Source organism: Tetrao urogallus (genome assembly GCF_951394365.1).
Source record: "Tetrao urogallus genome assembly, chromosome: 1".
In the NCBI taxonomy this organism is placed as follows: Eukaryota; Metazoa; Chordata; class Aves; order Galliformes; family Phasianidae; genus Tetrao; species Tetrao urogallus.
The window spans coordinates 171,038,988-171,061,053 of record NC_136813.1 but is presented as its reverse complement, the minus strand read 5'-3'; the positions used below and the strand labels follow the sequence as shown (position 1 = coordinate 171,061,053).

General features: G+C 51.3%; 1 protein-coding gene across 1 annotated transcript; it reads left to right on the top strand.

Moving 5' to 3' along the window:
- Nucleotides 1-6,778: 6,778 nt before the first annotated feature.
- Nucleotides 6,779-21,788, top strand: LOC306944846 (maestro heat-like repeat-containing protein family member 2B; the record flags this gene model as incomplete). The annotated part of the gene is made up of 31 exons (XM_079533469.1): nt 6,779-6,803; nt 7,090-7,211; nt 7,351-7,473; nt 7,609-7,774; nt 7,929-8,027; nt 8,161-8,312; nt 8,672-8,815; nt 9,374-9,466; nt 9,776-9,845; nt 9,961-10,074; nt 10,177-10,250; nt 10,583-10,702; nt 10,850-10,957; nt 11,147-11,306; nt 11,435-11,475; nt 11,652-11,793; nt 12,565-12,617; nt 12,962-13,069; nt 13,347-13,466; nt 13,638-13,760; nt 13,895-14,050; nt 14,276-14,398; nt 14,694-14,773; nt 15,180-15,315; nt 15,431-15,523; nt 15,910-15,996; nt 16,170-16,293; nt 16,496-16,605; nt 17,074-17,226; nt 17,452-17,606; nt 21,725-21,788. The coding sequence occupies 31 exons, from the start codon at nt 6,779-6,781 to the stop codon at nt 21,786-21,788; spliced, it is 3,438 nt and encodes a 1,145-aa protein (XP_079389595.1).
- Between the last annotated feature and the right edge of the window lie 278 nt (nt 21,789-22,066).

Here is a 22,066-nt window from a genome sequence, read left to right as displayed (position 1 = left end):
TCCGCACAACAACAGTTCCCTCCATTCCACCCTCTTTTTATCTTTTAAAGTTAAGGGTGGTGGTGGCTTGTGTTTCATTTGTTCTAGCTTGACCCTTTCAATTTCTGTTTTTATTGCCTGTAATTGATGAATTACTGTTCGCAAAACACAGGGGACCAGGACAAGTCCTACTAGCAAAAGCACGATCATAAAGCATACTCCATAAAATCCTTTTTGAAAAGACGAGAAAGAGGGAAATGTAGCCTTCAGTGTTTGTACGAAATCTTGTGCTCGGGTTGCTAGGGTTGTATCAAGTTTGTGGGCGTTCATTATGTCTTGTATATGTTGCTGAAATTCCTTTAAATCGGGAGAGGTGTTTGCATTATCCCAAATTCCTTGTAAATGACTTTGAATCTTGTACCAGGGAAATTGAGAGCTATTGTACACTCCTGGTGTGACACATATGGATGTGTATTCTGCATGACAAGTTAGGGATTCCTTAATTTGCATAGTTTCCAGTTGACGTCCCAATATGTCAACTGTATCTTTCAATGAATTCAGCTTCATTTCCATTTTTTCATCCATGCGTTCCTAATTCTTTAAGGCTTTACTAATATTGACAGTGAGATCATTTACGTAATTAGCGGTTTGAATACTTTGTGACAAAGATACTGAGGCAACTGTCGTTATTGTGATAGCAGTGATCAGTGCGGCAATCCCTGCAATTGTAAGTCCTAGTACCCGCTTTTGTCTACTCGATAGTCGCTGCGTAACTATCTCTAACACCTCTGTTCCCCTCTCTGCATACCAATCATGGGTAAGATTTACTGGAATATACACATAGGAGGGTTGCCTAACTAGCAAAAAGGAATCACTAGACCTGTTTATGCAATTCATTATATTACACTCTGTACACGTTACATTTGTGCTATTTACAGAACAATTTCCTGTCAGGAATGCACAGGGTTCAGGAAGACATGCTCGCATATAGAACACAGTAGTGTTTTGTGATGCACGCATTGCCCATACTTTGTCTATCTGTTCCCATGTCACATTAACCTTTTTTGCTTTAATTGGTCCCAATGCTGCTACTGCTTTCCACAAGTTGGTATAATATGTTTGATTATTTTTGGTCCAAATGGCAGAAACTAAGTTAATCGGGCGTCCATTTTCATTTATGACACTCCAGTCACATAAAGAAGTACTTGAGCGGGTAGTTTCGTTTGCATGGCAAAGTCTCCATCCTGGTGCAAAATTTCCATTGGGAGTTATGGATTTTATTGTTCTACATGAACAAATATGAGGGGGCATTCTTCCTGAACCTTTAGTATGTTTTGTGAGATTTGGAGAATAAAAATCCGTTGCCCAGTGAATTCCCGTTGTAACATTTGTGTCCCAATTTTCTTGCAAAATAATTTGCTCACACAGTGGATTTGTCTGATTCACTTGAAAACATATAGGCAAACTATGTAATTGTCCTGTATAATTGATTTTTGCCGAGAACTGCTGTATGTGATCATCAGAATATTGTCCCATGAACAAGGTTTGATTATTATACACAGGAATGTCTGTTGCTTCTTCCCAAGTCACTGCATGGATCAATGGTGGGTTTGGTACAAATGCCCAGTATGTTTCTGCAGATCCCACATGACGTAACAACCGTAATGTACTTATCAGAAGAGTGAGCAGTTGAAACCGATGCTGCCAAATGGCCTCACGGTTGAGAGAAACCGAGAGGCGTTGCATCTTTCTCCAAAGCTTTCCCATCCGGGTTTTGGGCATGTCGTATAAGTCGCTCTGGGATCCACCGAGGTGATGGTTCGTCTGCGGGAAACACACAAGCATACCCTCGTCCCCACATTAATATCGGATCTGGCCCACGTAATTGCCCATTTAAAGGGTCCCGCCAGTATACTAGTGGTTTAGGTTTATTTGTTGGATTCCAATGTCTGTCTGCAGCTGTTAACCCATCACTATCAACTTGCAAAAAATTGAGGATAAATAAGGCGTGATTTATCAAGGAAGCAGGCGTATCCTTAAAACCCCATATTCCCCGTTCTGATTTTTCTAATTGTTGTTTAATTAGATGATTGTATTTTTCAATGATTCCCTGACCTTGTGGGTTATAAGGGATACCAGTTTTGTGGTGCGTAGAGAATTGTGTACAGAAACGCTTAAAAGTGGAACTAGTATACGCAGGGCCATTATCAGTTTCAATGGCTTTAGGAACGCTGAGTACTGAAAAACAATGTAGCAGATGTGTGCAAACATGGGATGCGCGTTCTCCTGCTAGTGGAGTCACTACTGCAAAATGTGAAAATGTATCTGTTGTTATGTGAACATAAGAAAGTCTACCAAACGAGGGCATGTGCGTTATGTCCATTTGCCATAAATCCCTTGGTTTAAGACCTTGTGGATTTACACCCAAGTGTGGAACAGGTAACAGGGGCACACAAGCAGAGCAATTTCTGACTATCTGTCGGGCTTGGTCTCTGGTAAGGTGGCAAAGTTTTCTGAGGGTGCGAGCGGAAACATGATGTAATTTATGTAATTGTTCAGCCTTTTGAATATTGGCAACGTAAATTCTAGTATAGTGATCGGCCTTCCTATTGCCGTCGGCTGAGAGTCCGGGAAGATTCGTGTGACTGCGTATATGACCAATATACACAGGATGGTTTCGCATTAAAAGAAGGGATTGAATTAAACTAAGGTATTGTTGAAGAAAGGTTACCTTGGAGTTGATTCGTGGAACAGTTTCTAGCATTTTTAGTGCATTTGCAATGTACACGCTATCAGTAATAATGTTAAGTTTCTGTTGAAATTTAAGAAGAGCCTGATATACTGCATAAAGTTCAGCCATCTGCGCTGACACTTCTGATAACTTCCAAGTAAAAGTTTCATCAGATGTAACTAACGCAGCTTGACCATTAGAGGAACCATCAGTAAAAACAGTTAATGCTGCCGACATTGGTTGGCATTTAACAACAGTTGGGAAAGTAATTAAATGGTAAGCGGCAAACTGAGTATTTTGTCCTTTGGATAATCATTGGAAATTTCTCCTGTATATCCTGCAAGAGCTAGAGTAAATTCATCAAGTACATTTAAGAGCCAAGTGATTTGATCAGATTGATAGGGTAATATAATTGTATTAGGTTCTTTCCCTAAATATGTAACACTAAGCCGACGACCTGTTTGAATGCGTTCAGCTATTAATATAGGATGTGAGCGTAAGGTACCAGAATGAGCGTGTCGTCCATGAATCCAATGTGAAACACCATTTTGATATAATACTCCCATGGGGGTTAAAGGTGTAGGAGGTGTTATTAATTGCCCTGGTTCGGTAATAGAGGCATAAGTAACTTGTGCTGTTTCAATTGCTTGTTCAACTTTCCTCAAGGCTTCTGCTGCCAATGTAGTTAACTGTCGTGGGGAAGTTGGGTCTGGGTCTCCTTCAAGTATCTGAAACAGCCATCCGTAAAAGATACTCTCCTCCTGTAAGTACTGCTTTTGCTATGCTACGCCAATCTGCAGGGGGAAGTACGTTAGAGGCTACTGTCTCTAGTACTGCAGCAGTGAACGGAGCTGTTGGTCCGTATTGCGAACTAGCAGCTTTAAGTTCTTTTTACTGTTTAAAAGGAATCGGTTCATAACCGTTCAAAATACCCCCATTTGCAAGCTGGCGCTGTGTCACCGGGTATGCCTGGGATGGGGGACACTGATCAAGAAATGAATTCATTGTTTCGCCTGCTCGTCTAGCATCTCTCAATGCTAATTGCATGGGAGACTGTTGCGTGAGTAACGTATCTACTCCTGGCAGGGGGGGCATTCGACCTGGTCTAAAGGCAGGCAGAATGACCGGAGGATTGGACACATTATCAGTCGCTGTTAGCGTCTGAACTGCAGCATCAGCAATTTGCAGTGCTGGGAAAGCAGCTGTTAATTCCTTACGTATTTCAACGCCTTCTCTTTCTAATTCTCCCCAGTCATCAGGACCTAGCGTGTCTGGAACTGCGTTATCATCAGGAGGTCGACAAGGTGGCAATTCGCCTGCTGATTTACTAACCCTCGGTTGTTCATACCTCGGAGGGAATGAAGGGGGTGCCGGAGGCATAGATGAAGGGATATGATCTAAAGATTTTGAACGTGGCAGGGTAGGATATAGCTTATCAGTAGAACGAGTAATCCGCTGCCATTTCTCATCCCCTGTGTCTCCTCTGAGACATTCTTTTATTAAGGTCCAAAGCGTAAAGGTATCGATGGGGACTTTCGCAGCACCATGCACAGCGTAATAGCCTTGGAGTCTTTCACCTACTTTGTTCCAAGTTTCAATATTAATTGTCCCGTCCCTGGGAAACCAAGGACAAACTTCCCCTATGAAATCTAAAAAACGACTAATCTGCGCCCGAGTTACCCTTATCCCTCGAGCAACTAACAAAGACTTTAACATTGCTGCAAAAACACCTCTTTCTGTACTTGCAGCGTGACCCATTTCTATTTCTTGAACGATCTGTCCAATTCCCTAGTCCTTGCCTCCCAAAATCAACTTACCAACCGCGGCTCGTAGGAGGAAGCGACGCCTTTTGTCGTTTGGAGTCCGAGATTCCCGGGTTTTGGCACCAAATGACGGAGACCAGCTCAAGACGCCTGGGACAGACGGGCTTAGGCTCTGGTGGCACAAAAGCAATGTTTATTGAAGGCTCATTCTTTTTATAGACTGGATACACTACAAGATCGTAGATAATTAGCAAGTGTGAAACCAAGCACAAAGCAGAGGCTTGTGTGCGAGCAGCTGTTCTTGTACTCCCTTATCCTAGTTTCCAGTGTTCTGCTTACCGAAACCGAAGTTCTTTCTTCCTTTGCCAATCAGTCACTGTTGTTTTTGCTAGAAGTATCCATCCCTTTCAGGGTCACTGTTGTTTTTGCTAGAAGTATCCATCCCTTTCAGGATGAAACACTGTAACACGTGACTGACCCTTTCAGGCCAGTCACGTAGTCCGCACAACAACAGTTCCCTCCATTCCACCCTCTTTTTATCTTTTAAAGTTAAGGGTGGTGGTGGCTTGTGTTTCATTTGTTCTAGCTTGACCCTTTCAATTTCTGTTTTTTATTGCCTGTAATTGATGAATTACTGTTCGCAAAACACAGGGGACCAGGACAAGTCCTAGCAAAAGCACGATCATAAAGCATACTCCATAAAATCCTTTTTGAAAAGACGAGAAAGAGGGAAATGTAGCCTTCAGTGTTTGTACGAAATCTTGTGCTCGGGTTGCTAGGGTTGTATCAAGTTTGTGGGCGTTCATTATGTCTTGTATATGTTGCTGAAATTCCTTTAAATCGGGAGAGGTGTTTGCATTATCCTAAATTCCTTGTAAATGACTTTGAATCTTGTACCAGGGAAATTGTTGTTTATGTTTTTGTTTTTGTTGTACCAGGGAAAACTGTTGTTTTTGCTAGAAGTATCCATCCCTTTCAGGATGAAACACTGTAACACGTGACTGACCCTTTCAGGGCAGTCACCAAGTCCGCACAACAACAGTTACCCTTCAAGGCCACAGGCAGGGCTGTCAGCTGCTGCAGCTGGGCTGGAAATCTGCTCCTGCTGGTGCTCGCCATAGGGAATTAGGCCAAGGGAACAGCACTGGGAGGTCAGTCTCCAAATCCAGTGTTTAAAGGGAGCTTTTCTTACACTCATTTTCACACATGCCTATTTGTGTGCCTTCATGCCATTGCAGAGCTCACCTGGCTGCATTTCCACATGCAAAGAATTGGTATGCGTGTTTTCGGTGCTTGTGTATGCACGTGCATACATACACACTGACGGGAGGAGAGGCGTTGCATTAAGCTGACTGCATCTACGTTTGAAGCAGATTTGATAATGACCCTAAATATGGACCCAAGTGTTTCTTCTGCTGCTAACTGACCTAATGGATTTCATATTTGTATTTGCGGTATTTGTCACCACAAAATGCCAAGGAATCCTCAAGTTTGATAATGCCCCTCTCCTTACTCACTCAGCTGCAGCCCCTTACACAATACTTTGTCTGTCTGATTTACACAGAATTCCTGACAGGACCAACGTACACCCTGTGTATTCACAGTTTCACTAAATGTCAGGGATTGGGAGGGAACTTGAAAGATCATCCAGTCCAATCCCCCTGCCTTAGCAGGAACACCTAGATTAGGTCAGGCACGAATGTGTCCAGGCAGGTTCTGAACGTCTCCAGAGAGGGAGACCCCACAGCCTCTCTGGGCAGCCCGTTCCGCTGTTCTGCTACATTCACCATAAAGAAGTTTTTTTTTCTCGTATGAATGTATTCATTTTTGATCAGATGCGGTGGAGTCTCCTTAACATCTCTGACACGTGCCCCCAGTAGACAGCCAAGCTCTCTGGAGAGGTTGTCTGGGCAGCAGATGGGGGCCTCAGTGCCTCCCGGCATGGAGTCCCCAGTCACTAAGACAACGCCGGGCAACGGTGCCCAGCAGCTGCTCCCTGGCAGGGGCTCTCCATCACCCGCTGAGGTCATTCCCTGCGTCAGCATGGAACCGGAACCCCAGAGCCGATTGCGTCACACAAACGTGCTGTGTTTGAGAGCCTGCAGGGTTGCCCTGGGGACCTGTGTGGTCCCCAGCCCGGGCTGTGTCACTCATTCTCTGTGAGGCAACACTGCAGTGTGGTGTCACAGTGGCTGCCTCATACACCCTTGTGGAGCGGTGGGAGCGGTGGCTCAGTCCGCTTGTGGGACCCGCAGGAAGTGGAACCAGAGAGAGCTTTGCGTCTATCTGGAGGCATCCTGCTATCATGGAGAGGCTGAGAGCCCTTCGAGGTGAGTCCCTCCACCTCTCCGGACCCCGTGACGCTGCCCGAGCACACGTGTGCCTCCAGTGTGTGTTTAGGACGTGCCAGCAGCACTGTCCTTGCTCTGCCGAGTGCAGCTGCTCACCGTGGTTTCCCCAGGACCCCAGCAAGGGGAAAGCTCCCTCCCCTGCCCCCACCAACCACACGCAGCCTCGCGCTGTGGAGCTGGAGGAGCGTTCCTCCCACAGCTGGCCGGATGCTAGGCCCTGGCTCCAAGCAACACCTGCAGCAGCTGCTCTGCTCTTTCCTTCCAGGTCTCTTTGCTTGTGTGGGCTGCGTGCCCAGGCGTACGCTTCGCAGGGAGAGAAGCAGGGTGTCAAGCCCTGTCCCTACCTGCGCCGCGACCTTACTGCTTCAGCGCCTGCAAGATCGGGAGGTGAGCTGGGGACATCCAACCACCAACCCTTGCCCTCCTGGCCCGGGGCCACGGTGCCGTGGGTGCCAGGCCCGGCAGCACATCCACAGAGCGATGGGTGGCAGCGGGCAAAGCGAGCGTGACTGATCCTTGTCCCCAGGGTGACCGAGCGCAGGCGTACTGTGAGCTGGAGAGCGCCCTGTGCCAAGACAGCAGCCGCCCGCCGTGCGGAGTGGTGAACCGGCTGCTGGCAGAGGTGTCCCGGGACCTGACGGCAGCCCAGGTGAGGGCTCACTCCCAAAGGCAAAGGGAACCGCCTGCCCACGCTGGTGTTCTGCTGGCGCATGGTGGTGCCTTAGCTCTTCCAAGGGCCTCAGGCAGTCTCCTGGGCCGCGTGTCACCAGTGACTCTCTTCCAGGGCGTGACCAGCAATGTCAAGACAGCTGCCAGCAATGTCCTGGTGGCTCTGGCTCGGACGCACTTCACCTTGGTGATGGCTGAGCTCCAGAGCCACCTGAAGGCCACGGGGGACATGTGCAAGGAGTTGGTGCTCATCACCCTGAGCAAACTCTTCAGCACCTATGGTAGAGTACCCTCAACCTCCTGACATCTAGAACAACCGGGAAAGGGGTCTCTGCCCTCTGAGTGTGATCTGCACTGAGCTGGGGGCCGCAGGGCTGCTGTCCACCTACCTTGCTGCCGGGGCTCTGACTGTGGCCCTCTCCTTCCTTTCCGCAGCTCCACAGTGCATCCCCTTTGTGTGGCTGATGCTGGCAGGCCTGCGCAGTGTGGTGGGCCAGGTGAAGAGTGGCCAGGTCCTGCGCATCGCTTGTGCTGGTGAGTGCCGGCCCCAGAGCAGCCCTGCTGCAGACTCTCACAGGCTCCGTTTTCTCTCACTCTCTTAAACAAACAAACAAACAAACAAACAAATAAATATTGTTTTTTAATTATTTTTATTTTGTTTTTTCAGTTTTGAAACAGTGGCTGGATGGAGTCAAGAATTACTTGTCCTCAGGAATGCAATGCCCCTGGACTGCCATGGAGAAAGAGCAGAGCTATGAGAACCTTCACGAGCTGCTCTTCTCTGTGGTGTGGAACTGGCAAGACTGCCAGGAGGAAAAGGTGAGCCCTGCTGCATTCCCAGCCCAGGATGGCAGCAGGGGCACCCATGTCGGCAGCTCTGTCTGTGCCCGGTGGGCTGAGAGCTGATGGGTGATGAGAGGGAGTGGGCTGGCTCTGCAAAGGGCCCTGAAGTGGCTCTGTGCCAGGGAGCAGCTGCATGTCACAGCACTGTGGCAGGAGGAGCTGGGGATGAGGGTATGGGGAAAAGCTGCCTGCCCTCCAGAGCAAGCCCATCTCCTGCCGGGCGTGGGGGTGTGGGGGTGTGGGGGTGTGGGGAAGGGGAAGGGAAAGGGAAAGCCCTCTGCGTAGGAAGGGCAGACCTTCAGTCTTTGATGCCGGGCCTCTGCCATCCTCTCCAGGACAAACAGGCCGTCCTTGGGGCTGTGGCTGCCATGTTGGAGGTTCTCCTGCAAGAGGAGCAGCACCAAGAGCAGGTCTGGGAGCAGCTCCTCTGGCTCGTTCACCCGTGTCAGGAGATCCAAGACACCTGCAGGGTGGCCAAGGTGAGAGACATTGCGCAGGGCTCAGGGTAGACGTGGGGCCCGTGCAAATGCCACCAGGGGTCAGGGGGATGCAGGGAGGAGGTGGGGAGCCCTTGGAGAAAGAAGGAATGGGTGTTCAAGGGAGCTCTGAGGCTTCCTGAGCTCTTTAGTCAGAGAAGGAACAACCCGGACAGGAGCCAGGAGGGAACCAAGAATCACTGGGGCTCATCTCCTGGGGATGGGGATGGGATCTCGTGGGGCTTCACCACCACTGTGGGGCTCTGAGTGCCTGAGGAGCTCTATGCTAACAATTGGGAGGACCACATCCAGTTGCATCTGATGGGGGAGAAGTGGGCTGCTGGGTGGGCAATGCCTGCAAATGATGCCCAAACACGGCATGCTCGATTGAGAGCAGAGAGACTCTCTTGGTGCCGCTGGGAGGTGGGGGATAAACAAGAACGCCTGTGCAGGAGCTTCTCCCTGCAGAGAAACAGTTGGGAATTGGGAAACAGTTTCTCCACTCTTGGCTGGTGGCTAGATGTGGCTTCATCCCTTTCTTCCTCTCCCGCTCTCTTGCAGAGCCTCACTATCTTCCTGGAGGCCTTAGGGGGCATTGAGTCTGCAATCCCAGGGGACAAGTTTCTGGACGTCACCACGGCCGTGTTTTACCAGGTAAGGGGAGCCTATCCTTGCGCCCACAGCAGTTTCCCTTGTGGCTAAGTCGACTGCAAAGCTGCGAGCCCCGGAATAAGGAGGCTCAGCCTTAGCTCCTGCATGCTCAAGGCTGCAGGAGCTCCTGCATGCTCAAGGCTGTTCCAGAGCCATGCATGTACTCTCGGGGATGCTGCGGGGTGGGCTGGGCTGGGTTTTGTCTGCCTGTCCTCTTCCCGAGAGTGCCCAGGGAGACGAGAGCGGGCAGCACAGTGTCTTTTCCGTCCTCAGTGCTGATGTGATTGTATCAAATGGACCTTGTTCCCACAGCTCTATGACGACAGCAAGCAGCACAGCGAGGCTGATCGTGCACAGCTGACCCACTGCATCATGCTGCAGGGTAAGGAGAGGGGCTTGGGCGATGCTTGGCGCTGCCCTGGCCAAAACCTCTCTCACAAAGCTCAGGAATGGGCGTGAGGTTCTTGCTAACATAGCGTGGGATTTCCTCCCTGCAGCCCGGATCTGCCCAGAGGAAACCATCCTGTTTCTGCAGTCGCAGCTGGGCGATGACTGGGAGCCTGGATGCGTGGCAGCCCTGGGTCTGCTGGGTGCTCTGGCTCGCTCTGATGGTCAGTACCACGGGTTGGTCAGTACCACGCCTTGGGACTGCCAGGGCTCCCTTCTGCCATCTGCGCTGTGGCTCCGCTCATGCTTCTGTGCATCTCTTGCAGAGCCCATGATGACGGAGATGCTGCCCCAGGTCGTCGAGGCTGTGCAGCGTCTGTGCAGCGACCCCAGCATCCGGGTGAGCTGGTTTGGGAAAAGAAAGCGCTGTCGGGGTGGTGATGCTGCTGCCAGCACGGGCAGGGCTGGGGTGACTAGAGAGGTGCTGGGCCATTGACCAGGCGGTCACGATGGCTCCTGTGGGGAGAGCAGGCAGAGTGGAGCGGGCGGGTCCCTGTGCTGTGCATGGAAAGTGCACAGCCTGGTGCTAAGGCCTGGCCCTCACCTCAGTAGCTAAAGCCTCTCCACTGCTCTTGCTGTCTCTGCTCATGCCCAAAGGGCTGCCCCGATGAGCAGGTGGCTTCCCTTTGCCTTCTGACCAGGAAAATCACACCCAGAATTGACCCCTTGCAGGTGAGGACGGCTATTCTGTATTTCATCAAGGATCTGCTCAGTTCTAACACCCGGAGCTGCTCAGCCTGGGATGTGGTAGGGCACCTCTTCAGGGAGTTCAGCCGCGCCACAGGAAGAAGGGTAAGGACAGTGGGCAGCATCTTCTTTTGGAAGACCCGTGCTGCTCAGAGGCTGCTATACAGAAGCACCGCTGGGGCCACACCTGAGCCTCCTGAGAGGCTCCTGAGAACTGAGCATAAGCAGTGTTTCAACACCATTCTGGTGCAGGCAACCGGAAACCTTTCTGCCCGGGAAGCCCAGGAAGAAGGAGCTCTCCAGGAGCTTTGCATGGACATCCTGGCATCACTGGACGTCTCTGTGAGAGGGATGTCCAAAGTAAGTCACGCTCTGCCCTGCTGCTGCTCCCTGCCTTTGCGCCACGTGTTCCTCGTCCCATTCCAAGACCCCAGGTCTCTCCTCCAATGTGCTCTGAAGCACACAGGACTCAGGGAAATTCACAGAGTCCTCTTCATCTCTGAGCGGAAGCGGGAATGCTGACCTGCTCAACTGCCTCGTTCCCTACAGCTCCTGTGGCCGCGGCTGCTGTTGTTTGTGGTGCCAGCGCAGTACACGGGTATGCTGATCCCAGTCTCCCGCTGTGTCTGTGCCCTGGCTGAGAGAGAGGAGCTGACAGGACGGCCGATAGAACATCTGGATCGCCATTTCGTCAGCTCCATGTTTCAAGGTAGGAGCAAAAACTCCCCCAGTGAGCTCTGCTGACCTGTGGTAGCAGCCAGAAGGGACAGCGGAGGTGCGTGTGGCTGGGCACGCAGTGTCTGGGAGTCTTACTCAGCACTTTTTGTCTCTTTGCAGGCCCACTGCTGACGCCCCAGACACTGCTGGCACGACTGCTGGTGAGTAGATGCTCCAGAGGCCGGTTCTACGAGCACCCAGGAGGAAGCAGCATGGCCATGGGCAAAGCTGTTGGCTGCTCACTGCCTGCCAGAGCAGAGCCGAGCTGCTTCCATCCTGGGGGGAAGCCGTTGCTCTTGCTGCAGAAGCGACCCTGCTTTTTCTTGCTCTCACTCAGGTGGTGGCAGGCAGCCCTGTTGCAGGCAGCCAACTCCAAGCTGCTGCCTTACTGCTGATGAAAAACCTCCACAGCAGGTTCCACAGAGCTGTGGGGGCCATGTGGGCTACTGAAATCCCCCTGCTGCTGCAGTGTCTTGAAGGTACAGCACTGGAGGGGAAGAAGAGGCAGAGGCAGGGAAGGGAAGGGAAGGGAAGGGGGGGAAGGGAAGGGAAGGGAAGGGAAGGGAAGGGAAGGGAAGGGAAGGGAAGGGAAGGGAAGGGAAGGGAAGGGAAGGGAAGGGAAGGGAAGGGAAGGGAAGGGAAGGGAAGGGAAGGGAAGGGAAGGGAAGGGAAGGGAAGGGAAGGGAAGGGAAGGGAAGGGAAGGGAAGGGAAGGGAAGGGAAGGGAAGGGAAGGGAAGGGAAGGGAAGGGAAGGGAAGGGAAGGGAAGGGAAGGGAAGGGAAGGGAAGGGAAGGGAAGGGAAGGGAAGGGAAGGGAAGGGAAGGGAAGGGAAGGGAAGGGAAGGGAAGGGAAGGGAAGGGAAGGGAAGGGAAGGGAAGGGAAGGGGGGGAGTGAAAATGCAGCTCTGTAGCATGGCAGAGGGGAAGCACTGCCTGCAGCCCAATTCTTGCTCTGCTGCTGCCGTTCCCATTCCTGGGAGTCAGCACTGAGGCCCAGGGACCTATCCCACCAGAGATCTGCCCATTCCAGGACAGGGATGGGCCCTTCACGTCCCCTCAGACAGCAGCCTTGGAGCACTTAGTTCCGTGTTCCTGCGGAGGCAGTGTCTGTGGGGAGGGACAGGTCATTGTGGAGGAGGTGCGGGTCCCAGCTTGGCAGTGTCAAGTGCCCAGGCCAAGCCAGGTTTGCAGCAGCTCTTCTTCTGTGCCTTGATCCCAAGTCAGGGTCTTTTTCTTCCTATTGCTGTGCAGGGAGAAATGAGAGCTTCCCGGACACTGCCGAGTTTGAGCGCCGTCTGCTAAAGGTACAGCATTGCCGGGAGGCGCGGTGCAGAGAAGTGCTTGCCTGCCCCAAGGAGCCCCGCTCCCACATGAGCCGCTGTGGGACAGGAACAGCCTCTCAAGCGCTGCTGCGGAGCGGAGCGGAGCGGCCGCCCGCCTTTGTGGCGCTGCCTCTTCCGCTCTGTCCCAAGCCCAGGGGGGTCTGATGAGAAGAGCAGCAGGCGGCTTTGATGGAGGGAGGGAATGCTGGGGGAGCTGGGAGAGGGACTGTTCTTCCAGGCACCTCTCCCCAGAGGCCTGCAGCAACTTGGGAGTGAGGGAAGAGGCAAAGGGCAAGGGAACATTGTCTTCTCCTGTTCTCCAACAGTTCCTGAAGGCGTCGCTGGACACAATAGAGGAGAAGGCATGGATCGAGGCCCTGAGCTGTGAGCTGAGCCAGCGGCTGAGCAGCTCTGCCAGCAGCTCTGCAGAAAAGGTGAGTTCCCCCCGGCTCTACGCAGCGGTGCAGCTGCAGGTGTCCAGCGGGGGCTGGGGCTGCGGCTGGTGCTCTGCCCACGCGGGATGCTGATGCTGCTTCCCCAGTCTGTGCCCCCCAGAGGGCCTTTCCCTGCAATCTGCCCGGGGATGGCTAAAGCTCGGCCCCGCAGCTGCTCTCAGCAACCGCCAGGGAGCTTGGGTCCTCCCCACCTGGCCCTCCGCCAGCAGGTTAAGCTGCTGCCACATCTCAGCTTCTTCCTTCCCTTCCCATGCAGTCGTTCCTGTACAAGGCTCTGGGCACGGTGCTGGGATCCTGTAAGGGAGTCCTCCACGTCCAGGAGAAGCTGCTCCAGCACCTGGAGGAGGCAAATGCAGAGGAGCCATGTGAGGCCCAGGTGAGCTCTCCTCTCCTCCAGCTCCTGTCAGCATCCCCGCTCTGGCCCTGGGGCAGAGGCCTTCTCCTGGCCCTGCTCGGGGCCTTTCAACCTCCGCACTGCTGCCATTTTCCTCAGGAGAGAACCTGTAGATTCAGGCCTGTGCCAACGGCCCCTTGTTCTTTTGTGCAGGGAATCATCTCTCTTCTCAGCCATGCTGCTGAGAGTAACTTCCACACAGTCCTGGCCACGCTCACCATGTTTGCGTCCAGGCTGTGCAAAGGCCGCAATGCCAGGATTTCCAGGCGCAAGAAGGTAAAGCGTTACGGGTTTCCATCTTGGCATTCTTCTGCCTTATTTTCCCTGCAGCTCCTGCCTTGGGAGCCCAGGTGCATCGCGGGGCACTGGGGGCCGTTAGCGAGTGTCTCAAGGCATTTCTTCCCACACAGATGGAGCTGGACGGCACGAGAGCTCATGCCACACGCAGCGCTCTCATGCTCGCCCACGGCAGCGTGGCACTGCGTGCCTCCCAAGAACAGCTGCTCGCCCACCTGGAGGGAGACATCGTGGGCAACATCCTGATGCTCTACAGCTGCAGCTGCCGGGTGAGAGCTCAAAGCGTGCCAGGGTGTCTGAGCGCCCAGCTGCAGCCCCTCCACATGGGGAGATGCTGAGATGGGCCTTCCCTTTCCAAAGGTCCCCCGGGGAACTGTTTGTGCCCAGATAAAGATCCAAGCCCTTCCCTTAGCCTTGTCCCCACGTGTCCCCCTTGCAGCCCCCTTGTGTCCCTTCCCGCAGTTCAAAGAATGTTCTTCTCTCTTGCTCCTCAGGACTTGCAGAACAACCTCGCGCTGGTGCAGAGCATCACCGACTGCAGCTCTGCCTTCCAAGCTGTGGGTGATTCTGCAAGCTTTAACCCCTCCCTGAAGGGAAAGCTTCTGGAAATCCTGATGGTGAGTGCCTAGAGACAGGGCTGTCTGCAGAGGAGTTCTGGGCTGCGCCACAAGGCTCGCTTCCCTGGGGGCATGCAGGTCTCCAGCAGCCACACGTCTCCAGCTGGTGGGGACTTTGGGTGCTGGCAGGCAGCGGCTGGGCAGCGGGCTAGGTGCACCAGCTGCTGCATCCTGCAGCGCTTCCATGGGAAAGTGATGGGGCTGGTGTGTGGCAGTTGTGCCTGTCTCGGGGCCGGGTGGAACAGCTCTTGTGTGCCCCTTGCCCACTTTGACACTGTCTCTCTGGGACTTGCAGGACCTGATGAAGAAGTATTACTCGGGCATCCCTGTCTCCCCAGTGCCTCTCAAGGTGGTTCTGGCCCTGGAGCAGTTGAGGTAAGGGCTGAGGTTGCAAGTCAGGATGGTGATCCCCATTTTGGGCAGCTCCTGAGGGCCTGGAGGGGTCGGGGGGGAGGAGCCCCATCTACAGCAGGAGAGACGGCTGGGCTGTTGTGCCCAGCAAAGCTGAGGTTCTGGCCAGGGAGAAAGGCCCTGGTGCTCCTGTCCCCTGGCAGGGAAGAGAGGGAGAGCTGGGGTCTCCTTCCCTCCAGAGCGGGAGGTGGTTCACTGCTGCCGGGGAGGAGGTGGGCGCTGCTGGAACTGAAGGCAGTGCTCAGCAGCAGGAGCTGGGTGGGGCTATTGGCTTTGTAGCTGTCCATTAGGAGAAACTCCGATGTTGTCTGAACCAGTCTGGAGAGGTAAAGACCCTTTCTGATTGTTCTTCCTGTTTTCCTCCTCTCAGCAAGCTGAAGCCCTCTTCTGAAAGCAAGGACCTGCGTGAGATGTTGGTCCTGTGCTGCAAGAACATCGTGACACACCCTTCAGCAGAGATGATGCTGAAGATCAGGAAGTCACAGCAAGCAGCACAGTACCTGCAGGTAACCTGCCGTAACTTTCCCAGCCACCTCTCGGTCAAAGCCTACCTCAGCACACACAACCTCTGCTCTGGCAGCAGCCGAGATGCTACACGTCACTCCCCTCTTCTGCTTTCAGCTTCAGCAAACATCACTGAAAGCTCTGGGCCGGCTCATGGTGGTCCTGCTGGAGACAGAGCCCAGCGGCGGCTTCTTTCAGAACATAGTCCATGTGAGTAGTCGTGGGGCAAGGGAGAAAGCATGGTGCCTGTCAATAGCGGGGGCAGAGATCTGGGGACTGAGAGGAGGATGAGAGGGGGAGAAATCTCCTGCTGACGTGCCAGCTCACTGCGAGCTCAGAAATGGGCCCTGCAGGGGGAAAGCAGGAGCCAGCCCCTGGCAGGCCACAGCCAAGGAAAAGCTCCTGGGTTGGGAGGCAGGAGTGACTGCAGAGAGCGGGGCGGCAGTGCCGGTGCTCTGTGAGGCAGGAGGCCACATGGAGCAACAGGGCAGGCCTTGAGGGAAAGTGCTGGGAAAGGAGGGACAGGGAGAGGGGTGGCAGGAAGGGAAAGAAAAGACATCCTCAGTGAGACAGATGCTCTACCCCAGGTGCTGCAGAAATCGATGGTCTCAAGCAACGTGTGGGAGCGCCAGAGGGCCCTGCAGACCTGCTCCCAGCTGCTGGCTGTTTGTGAAGAGCTTCAAGTGAGTAAAGAGCCCCACCGCATGCCCCCTGCTCCCTCCCCAGCGCCCCTGAGCTGGAAGGCGAGCTCTGCCCAGCTGTGCATGCTGTGTCATGGCATGGGAAGGCACAGATGGGAGAAGCTGGGGAGAGCTGGGGCCATCTACAGCTTTGTTCCTGCCTCTCACCCCTGCAGAGAAGAGATGCCTGTGAGCACTTTGGCTCCTTGGTGGGATTGCTGGCGCCTCTGACTTGTGACCCCATGCCCGCATCCCGCCAGCTGGCTGTCACCTGTCTGAGCTCCCTTCTGCGAATCCAGGGTGAGTGGAGCAGGCGTGCTCCAGCCCTCTGCCCTCCTCTGTAGCCCTACCAGAGCCCCACGGGCTGGGCCCTGTTTACAGGAGGGAGAGGCACCGTGCACAGCTCTCTTCTTGTCCCCACCCTGTCCTCTGTCTTTCTCCCGTGGAAAGCAGTTTCATTCCCAGAAGCATGACTTCCCTTTTCTCCCTGTGCTCTTTCCAGCCAAAGCGACCAACACAGAGATCGAGACGGGTGACATCGGGAGCCTGTGCGAGGGGCTGCATGCCTGCAGCATCGCCTCTCAGCTGCAGGCCACATCCAAAATGGCCATGGTATGTGGACCCAAGAAGGGGTGGGGTGATCTCTGTGCGTAGGCTTCTGCAGAACCCTGTGCTGCTCCCAGCCTCTCACACTGTTTCCCAAACGAGCTGTTACCCTGAGTCCTCTTTTCCCAGTGCAAGAAGCAGGAGGCTCTGAGCTATGTCTGGCCTTCAGGCACCCAGTGCAAGGAGCTGACTCCATGATGTGCGTTTGTGTGTGTGAGTGCACTTGCATGCATGTGTGATTGTGGCTGCTGGGAGGTAGGCTTTGCACGTAAGCAAACACCATGGGTGCAGAAGCTGAGAGAAGGCTCAGCCGCCTTCCGTATAAACATCAGGGTGCAGACAGCGGGAGCGCTGTGATTGCTGCCTGAATGAGCGGCACGCCGCTGAGCTAAGAATGCCCTCAAGGCTGCTTTCTGTTCCGAAGAGCTGCAGCAGAGCAGTGATGGGATCTCTCCCGCTTTCATTTCTCTGCAGATCGTGTGCAGAAACTTCCCCCTAGAGCACACCGTTGACTTCATGACTGCCATCAAGGAGACCATCCGGAAAGCCAACGGAGTGCGCGTGCGTGCTGCTGGGAAGTGGATGACCACCTTCCTGCAGATGCACGGGAAGGACATCTGTTGGAACGTAAGAGACTTTCTTTCACATGTCTTGGACTTTTGCTGGCTGTTGCACTCTGACTTGTGCCCTTTGCCCCTTGTGCTCAGGGCGTGGAGACCAGGGTAGCTGGCATGAAATTCAGGCTTTGGACTTGGCAGCATGTCAAGGGAGCAGGCACTGCTCATGCGCTGAATGTCCCTGGTTGGGAGTCCAGGGTGCAGCAAGTCATTCTTTCTCCTCTTCTTCTCTCAGGTGCCTCCGATCCTCTACATCCTGCGCAGCATCACATCGTTTGCGCAGCAGAGCACGTTCCTGCCCTTCCTGTGCCAGGCGGTGGTCATCCTCACCCGCTGTCACACTGAGGCCGTGATGCACAACTTCTCCCGGCCGCTTGGGCCAACGGACAGGTACTGGCACTCCCGCCTTTGCTGTTGCTGCAGAGGGATGTAGGGAGGAGGCAGCTTTTCTTTGTTGTGAATAGTCTCAAGTTGCGACTCTACTTTTTCTAGTGAGACATGGAGGAGAATAAGAGAATTTTGTCTTCAGCGATGGAGCCAATAGAAAGAAGAAGAAAGGATAAGAAAGGAAGGGAGGAGAGGAAAGGAGCAGGGAAGGAAAAAGGGAATGAAAAGGGAAATTTGAAAGGAGAAAAGGAGAAAAGGAGAAAAGGAGAAAAGGAGAAAAGAAGAGAAGAGAACGAGAAAAGAGAATATGAGCTGAAAAATTGTATTATTTATTATAAATAAATATATCAATATATAAATATATCAATATATCAATATATCAATATATAAATATATAAACAGTACTTTTTTTTTTTTTTTTTTACCACGTCTTTATTTCAATAGCTGCTGTCTCTTCTCCATACCAGTTACAGAATCACAGTCACCAAATGTCAGGGATTGGAAGAAAGCTCAAAAGCTCATCTAATCTAATCCCCCTGCTGGGAACACCTAGATTAGGTCACACAGGAATGTGTCCAGGCAGGTTTTGAATGTCTCCAGAGAGGGAGACCCCACAACCTCTCTGGACAGCCCGTTCCAATATTCTGTTACCACCACCAGGAAGTTTTTTTTCTAGCATTAATGTGGAACCTCTCATGTTCCAGCTTGTACCCATTGCCCTTATCCTGACACTGGATGTCACTGAGAAAAGCCTGGCTCCATCCTCCTGACAGACATCCTTTACATATTTATAAGCGTTCATTAGGTCACCTCTCAGTCTCCTCCAAGCCAAAGCTTCCTCAGACTTTCCTCGTAAGGGAGATGCTCTGGTCCCTTCATCATCTCTGTGGCTCTGTGCTGGACTCTCTCAAGCAGTTCCCTGTCCTTCTTGAACAGAGGGGCCCAGAACTGGACACAATACTCCAGATGCGGTCTCACCAGGGCAGAGTAGAGAAGCAGGAGAACCTCTTTTGACCTAGTAACCATGCCCCTTCCAGTATGTCCCAGGGTGCCATTGGCCTTCTTGGCCACAAGGGCAGAGTGCTGGCTCATGGTCACCCTGCTGTCCACCAGGACCCACAGGTCCCTTTCCCCTACGCTGCTCTCCAACAGGTCAGTCCCTAACCTATGCTGGTATGTGGGGTCATTCAGAGCAATTTAAATCCAGGCCATGACGGAGACCAGCTCAAGACGCCTGGGACAGACGGGCTTAGGCTCTGGTGGCACAAAAGCAACGTTTATTGAAGGCTCATTCTTTTTATAGACTGGATACACTACAAGATCGTAGATAATTAGCAAGTGTGAAACCAAGCACAAAGCAGAGGCTTGTGTGCGAGCAGCTGTTCTTGTACTCCCTTATCCTAGTTTCCAGTGTTCTGCTTACCGAAACCGAAGTTCTTTCTTCCTTTGCCAATCAGTCACTGTTGTTTTTGCTAGAAGTATCCATCCCTTTCAGGGTCACTGTTGTTTTTGCTAGAAGTATCCATCCCTTTCAGGATGAAACACTGTAACACGTGACTGACCCTTTCAGGCCAGTCACGTAGTCCGCACAACAGCAGTTCCCTCCATTCCACCCTCTTTTTATCTTTTAAAGTTAAGGGTGGTGGTGGCTTGTGTTTCATTTGTTCTAGCTTGACCCTTTCAATTTCTGTTTTTATTGCCTGTAATTGATGAATTACTGTTCGCAAAACACAGGGGACCAGGACAAGTCCTACTAGCAAAAGCACGATCATAAAGCATACTCCATAAAATCCTTTTTGAAAAGACGAGAAAGAGGGAAATGTAGCCTTCAGTGTTTGTACGAAATCTTGTGCTCGGGTTGCTAGGGTTGTATCAAGTTTGTGGGCGTTCATTATGTCTTGTATATGTTGCTGAAATTCCTTTAAATCGGGAGAGGTGTTTGCATTATCCCAAATTCCTTGTAAATGACTTTGAATCTTGTACCAGGGAAATTGAGAGCTATTGTACACTCCTGGTGTGACACATATGGATGTGTATTCTGCATGACAAGTTAGGGATTCCTTAATTTGCATAGTTTCCAGTTGACGTCCCAATATGTCAACTGTATCTTTCAATGAATTCAGCTTCATTTCCATTTTTTCATCCATGCGTTCCTAATTCTTTAAGGCTTTACTAATATTGACAGTGAGATCATTTACATAATTAGCGGTTTGAATACTTTGTGACAAAGATACTGAGGCAACTGTCGTTATTGTGATAGCAGTGATCAGTGCGGCAATCCCTGCAATTGTAAGTCCTAGTACCCGCTTTTGTCTACTCGATAGTCGCTGCGTAACTATCTCTAACACCTCTGTTCCCCTCTCTGCATACCAATCATGGGTAAGATTTACTGGAATATACACATAGGAGGGTTGCCTAACTAGCAAAAAGGAATCACTAGACCTGTTTATGCAATTCATTATATTACACTCTGTACACGTTACATTTGTGCTATTTACAGAACAATTTCCTGTCAGGAATGCACAGGGTTCAGGAAGACATGCTCGCATATAGAACACAGTAGTGTTTTGTGATGCACGCATTGCCCATACTTTGTCTATCTGTTCCCATGTCACATTAACCTTTTTTGCTTTAATTGGTCCCAATGCTGCTACTGCTTTCCACAAGTTGGTATAATATGTTTGATTATTTTTGGTCCAAATGGCAGAAACTAAGTTAATCGGGCGTCCATTTTCATTTATGACACTCCAGTCACATAAAGAAGTACTTGAGCGGGTAGTTTCGTTTGCATGGCAAAGTCTCCATCCTGGTGCAAAATTTCCATTGGGAGTTATGGATTTTATTGTTCTACATGAACAAATATGAGGGGGCATTCTTCCTGAACCTTTAGTATGTTTTGTGAGATTTGGAGAATAAAAATCCGTTGCCCAGTGAATTCCCGTTGTAACATTTGTGTCCCAATTTTCTTGCAAAATAATTTGCTCACACAGTGGATTTGTCTGATTCACTTGAAAACATATAGGCAAACTATGTAATTGTCCTGTATAATTGATTTTTGCCGAGAACTGCTGTATGTGATCATCAGAATATTGTCCCATGAACAAGGTTTGATTATTATACACAGGAATGTCTGTTGCTTCTTCCCAAGTCACTGCATGGATCAATGGTGGGTTTGGTACAAATGCCCAGTATGTTTCTGCAGATCCCACATGACGTAACAACCGTAATGTACTTATCAGAAGAGTGAGCAGTTGAAACCGATGCTGCCAAATGGCCTCACGGTTGAGAGAAACCGAGAGGCGTTGCATCTTTCTCCAAAGCTTTCCCATCCGGGTTTTGGGCATGTCGTATAAGTCGCTCTGGGATCCACCGAGGTGATGGTTCGTCTGCGGGAAACACACAAGCATACCCTCGTCCCCACATTAATATCGGATCTGGCCCACGTAATTGCCCATTTAAAGGGTCCCGCCAGTATACTAGTGGTTTAGGTTTATTTGTTGGATTCCAATGTCTGTCTGCAGCTGTTAACCCATCACTATCAACTTGCAAAAAATTGAGGATAAATAAGGCGTGATTTATCAAGGAAGCAGGCGTATCCTTAAAACCCCATATTCCCCGTTCTGATTTTTCTAATTGTTGTTTAATTAGATGATTGTATTTTTCAATGATTCCCTGACCTTGTGGGTTATAAGGGATACCAGTTTTGTGGTGCGTAGAGAATTGTGTACAGAAACGCTTAAAAGTGGAACTAGTATACGCAGGGCCATTATCAGTTTCAATGGCTTTAGGAACGCTGAGTACTGAAAAACAATGTAGCAGATGTGTGCAAACATGGGATGCGCGTTCTCCTGCTAGTGGAGTCACTACTGCAAAATGTGAAAATGTATCTGTTGTTATGTGAACATAAGAAAGTCTACCAAACGAGGGCATGTGCGTTATGTCCATTTGCCATAAATCCCTTGGTTTAAGACCTTGTGGATTTACACCCAAGTGTGGAACAGGTAACAGGGGCACACAAGCAGAGCAATTTCTGACTATCTGTCGGGCTTGGTCTCTGGTAAGGTGGCAAAGTTTTCTGAGGGTGCGAGCGGAAACATGATGTAATTTATGTAATTGTTCAGCCTTTTGAATATTGGCAACGTAAATTCTAGTATAGTGATCGGCCTTCCTATTGCCGTCGGCTGAGAGTCCGGGAAGATTCGTGTGACTGCGTATATGACCAATATACACAGGATGGTTTCGCATTAAAAGAAGGGATTGAATTAAACTAAGGTATTGTTGAAGAAAGGTTACCTTGGAGTTGATTCGTGGAACAGTTTCTAGCATTTTTAGTGCATTTGCAATGTACACGCTATCAGTAATAATGTTAAGTTTCTGTTGAAATTTAAGAAGAGCCTGATATACTGCATAAAGTTCAGCCATCTGCGCTGACACTTCTGATAACTTCCAAGTAAAAGTTTCAT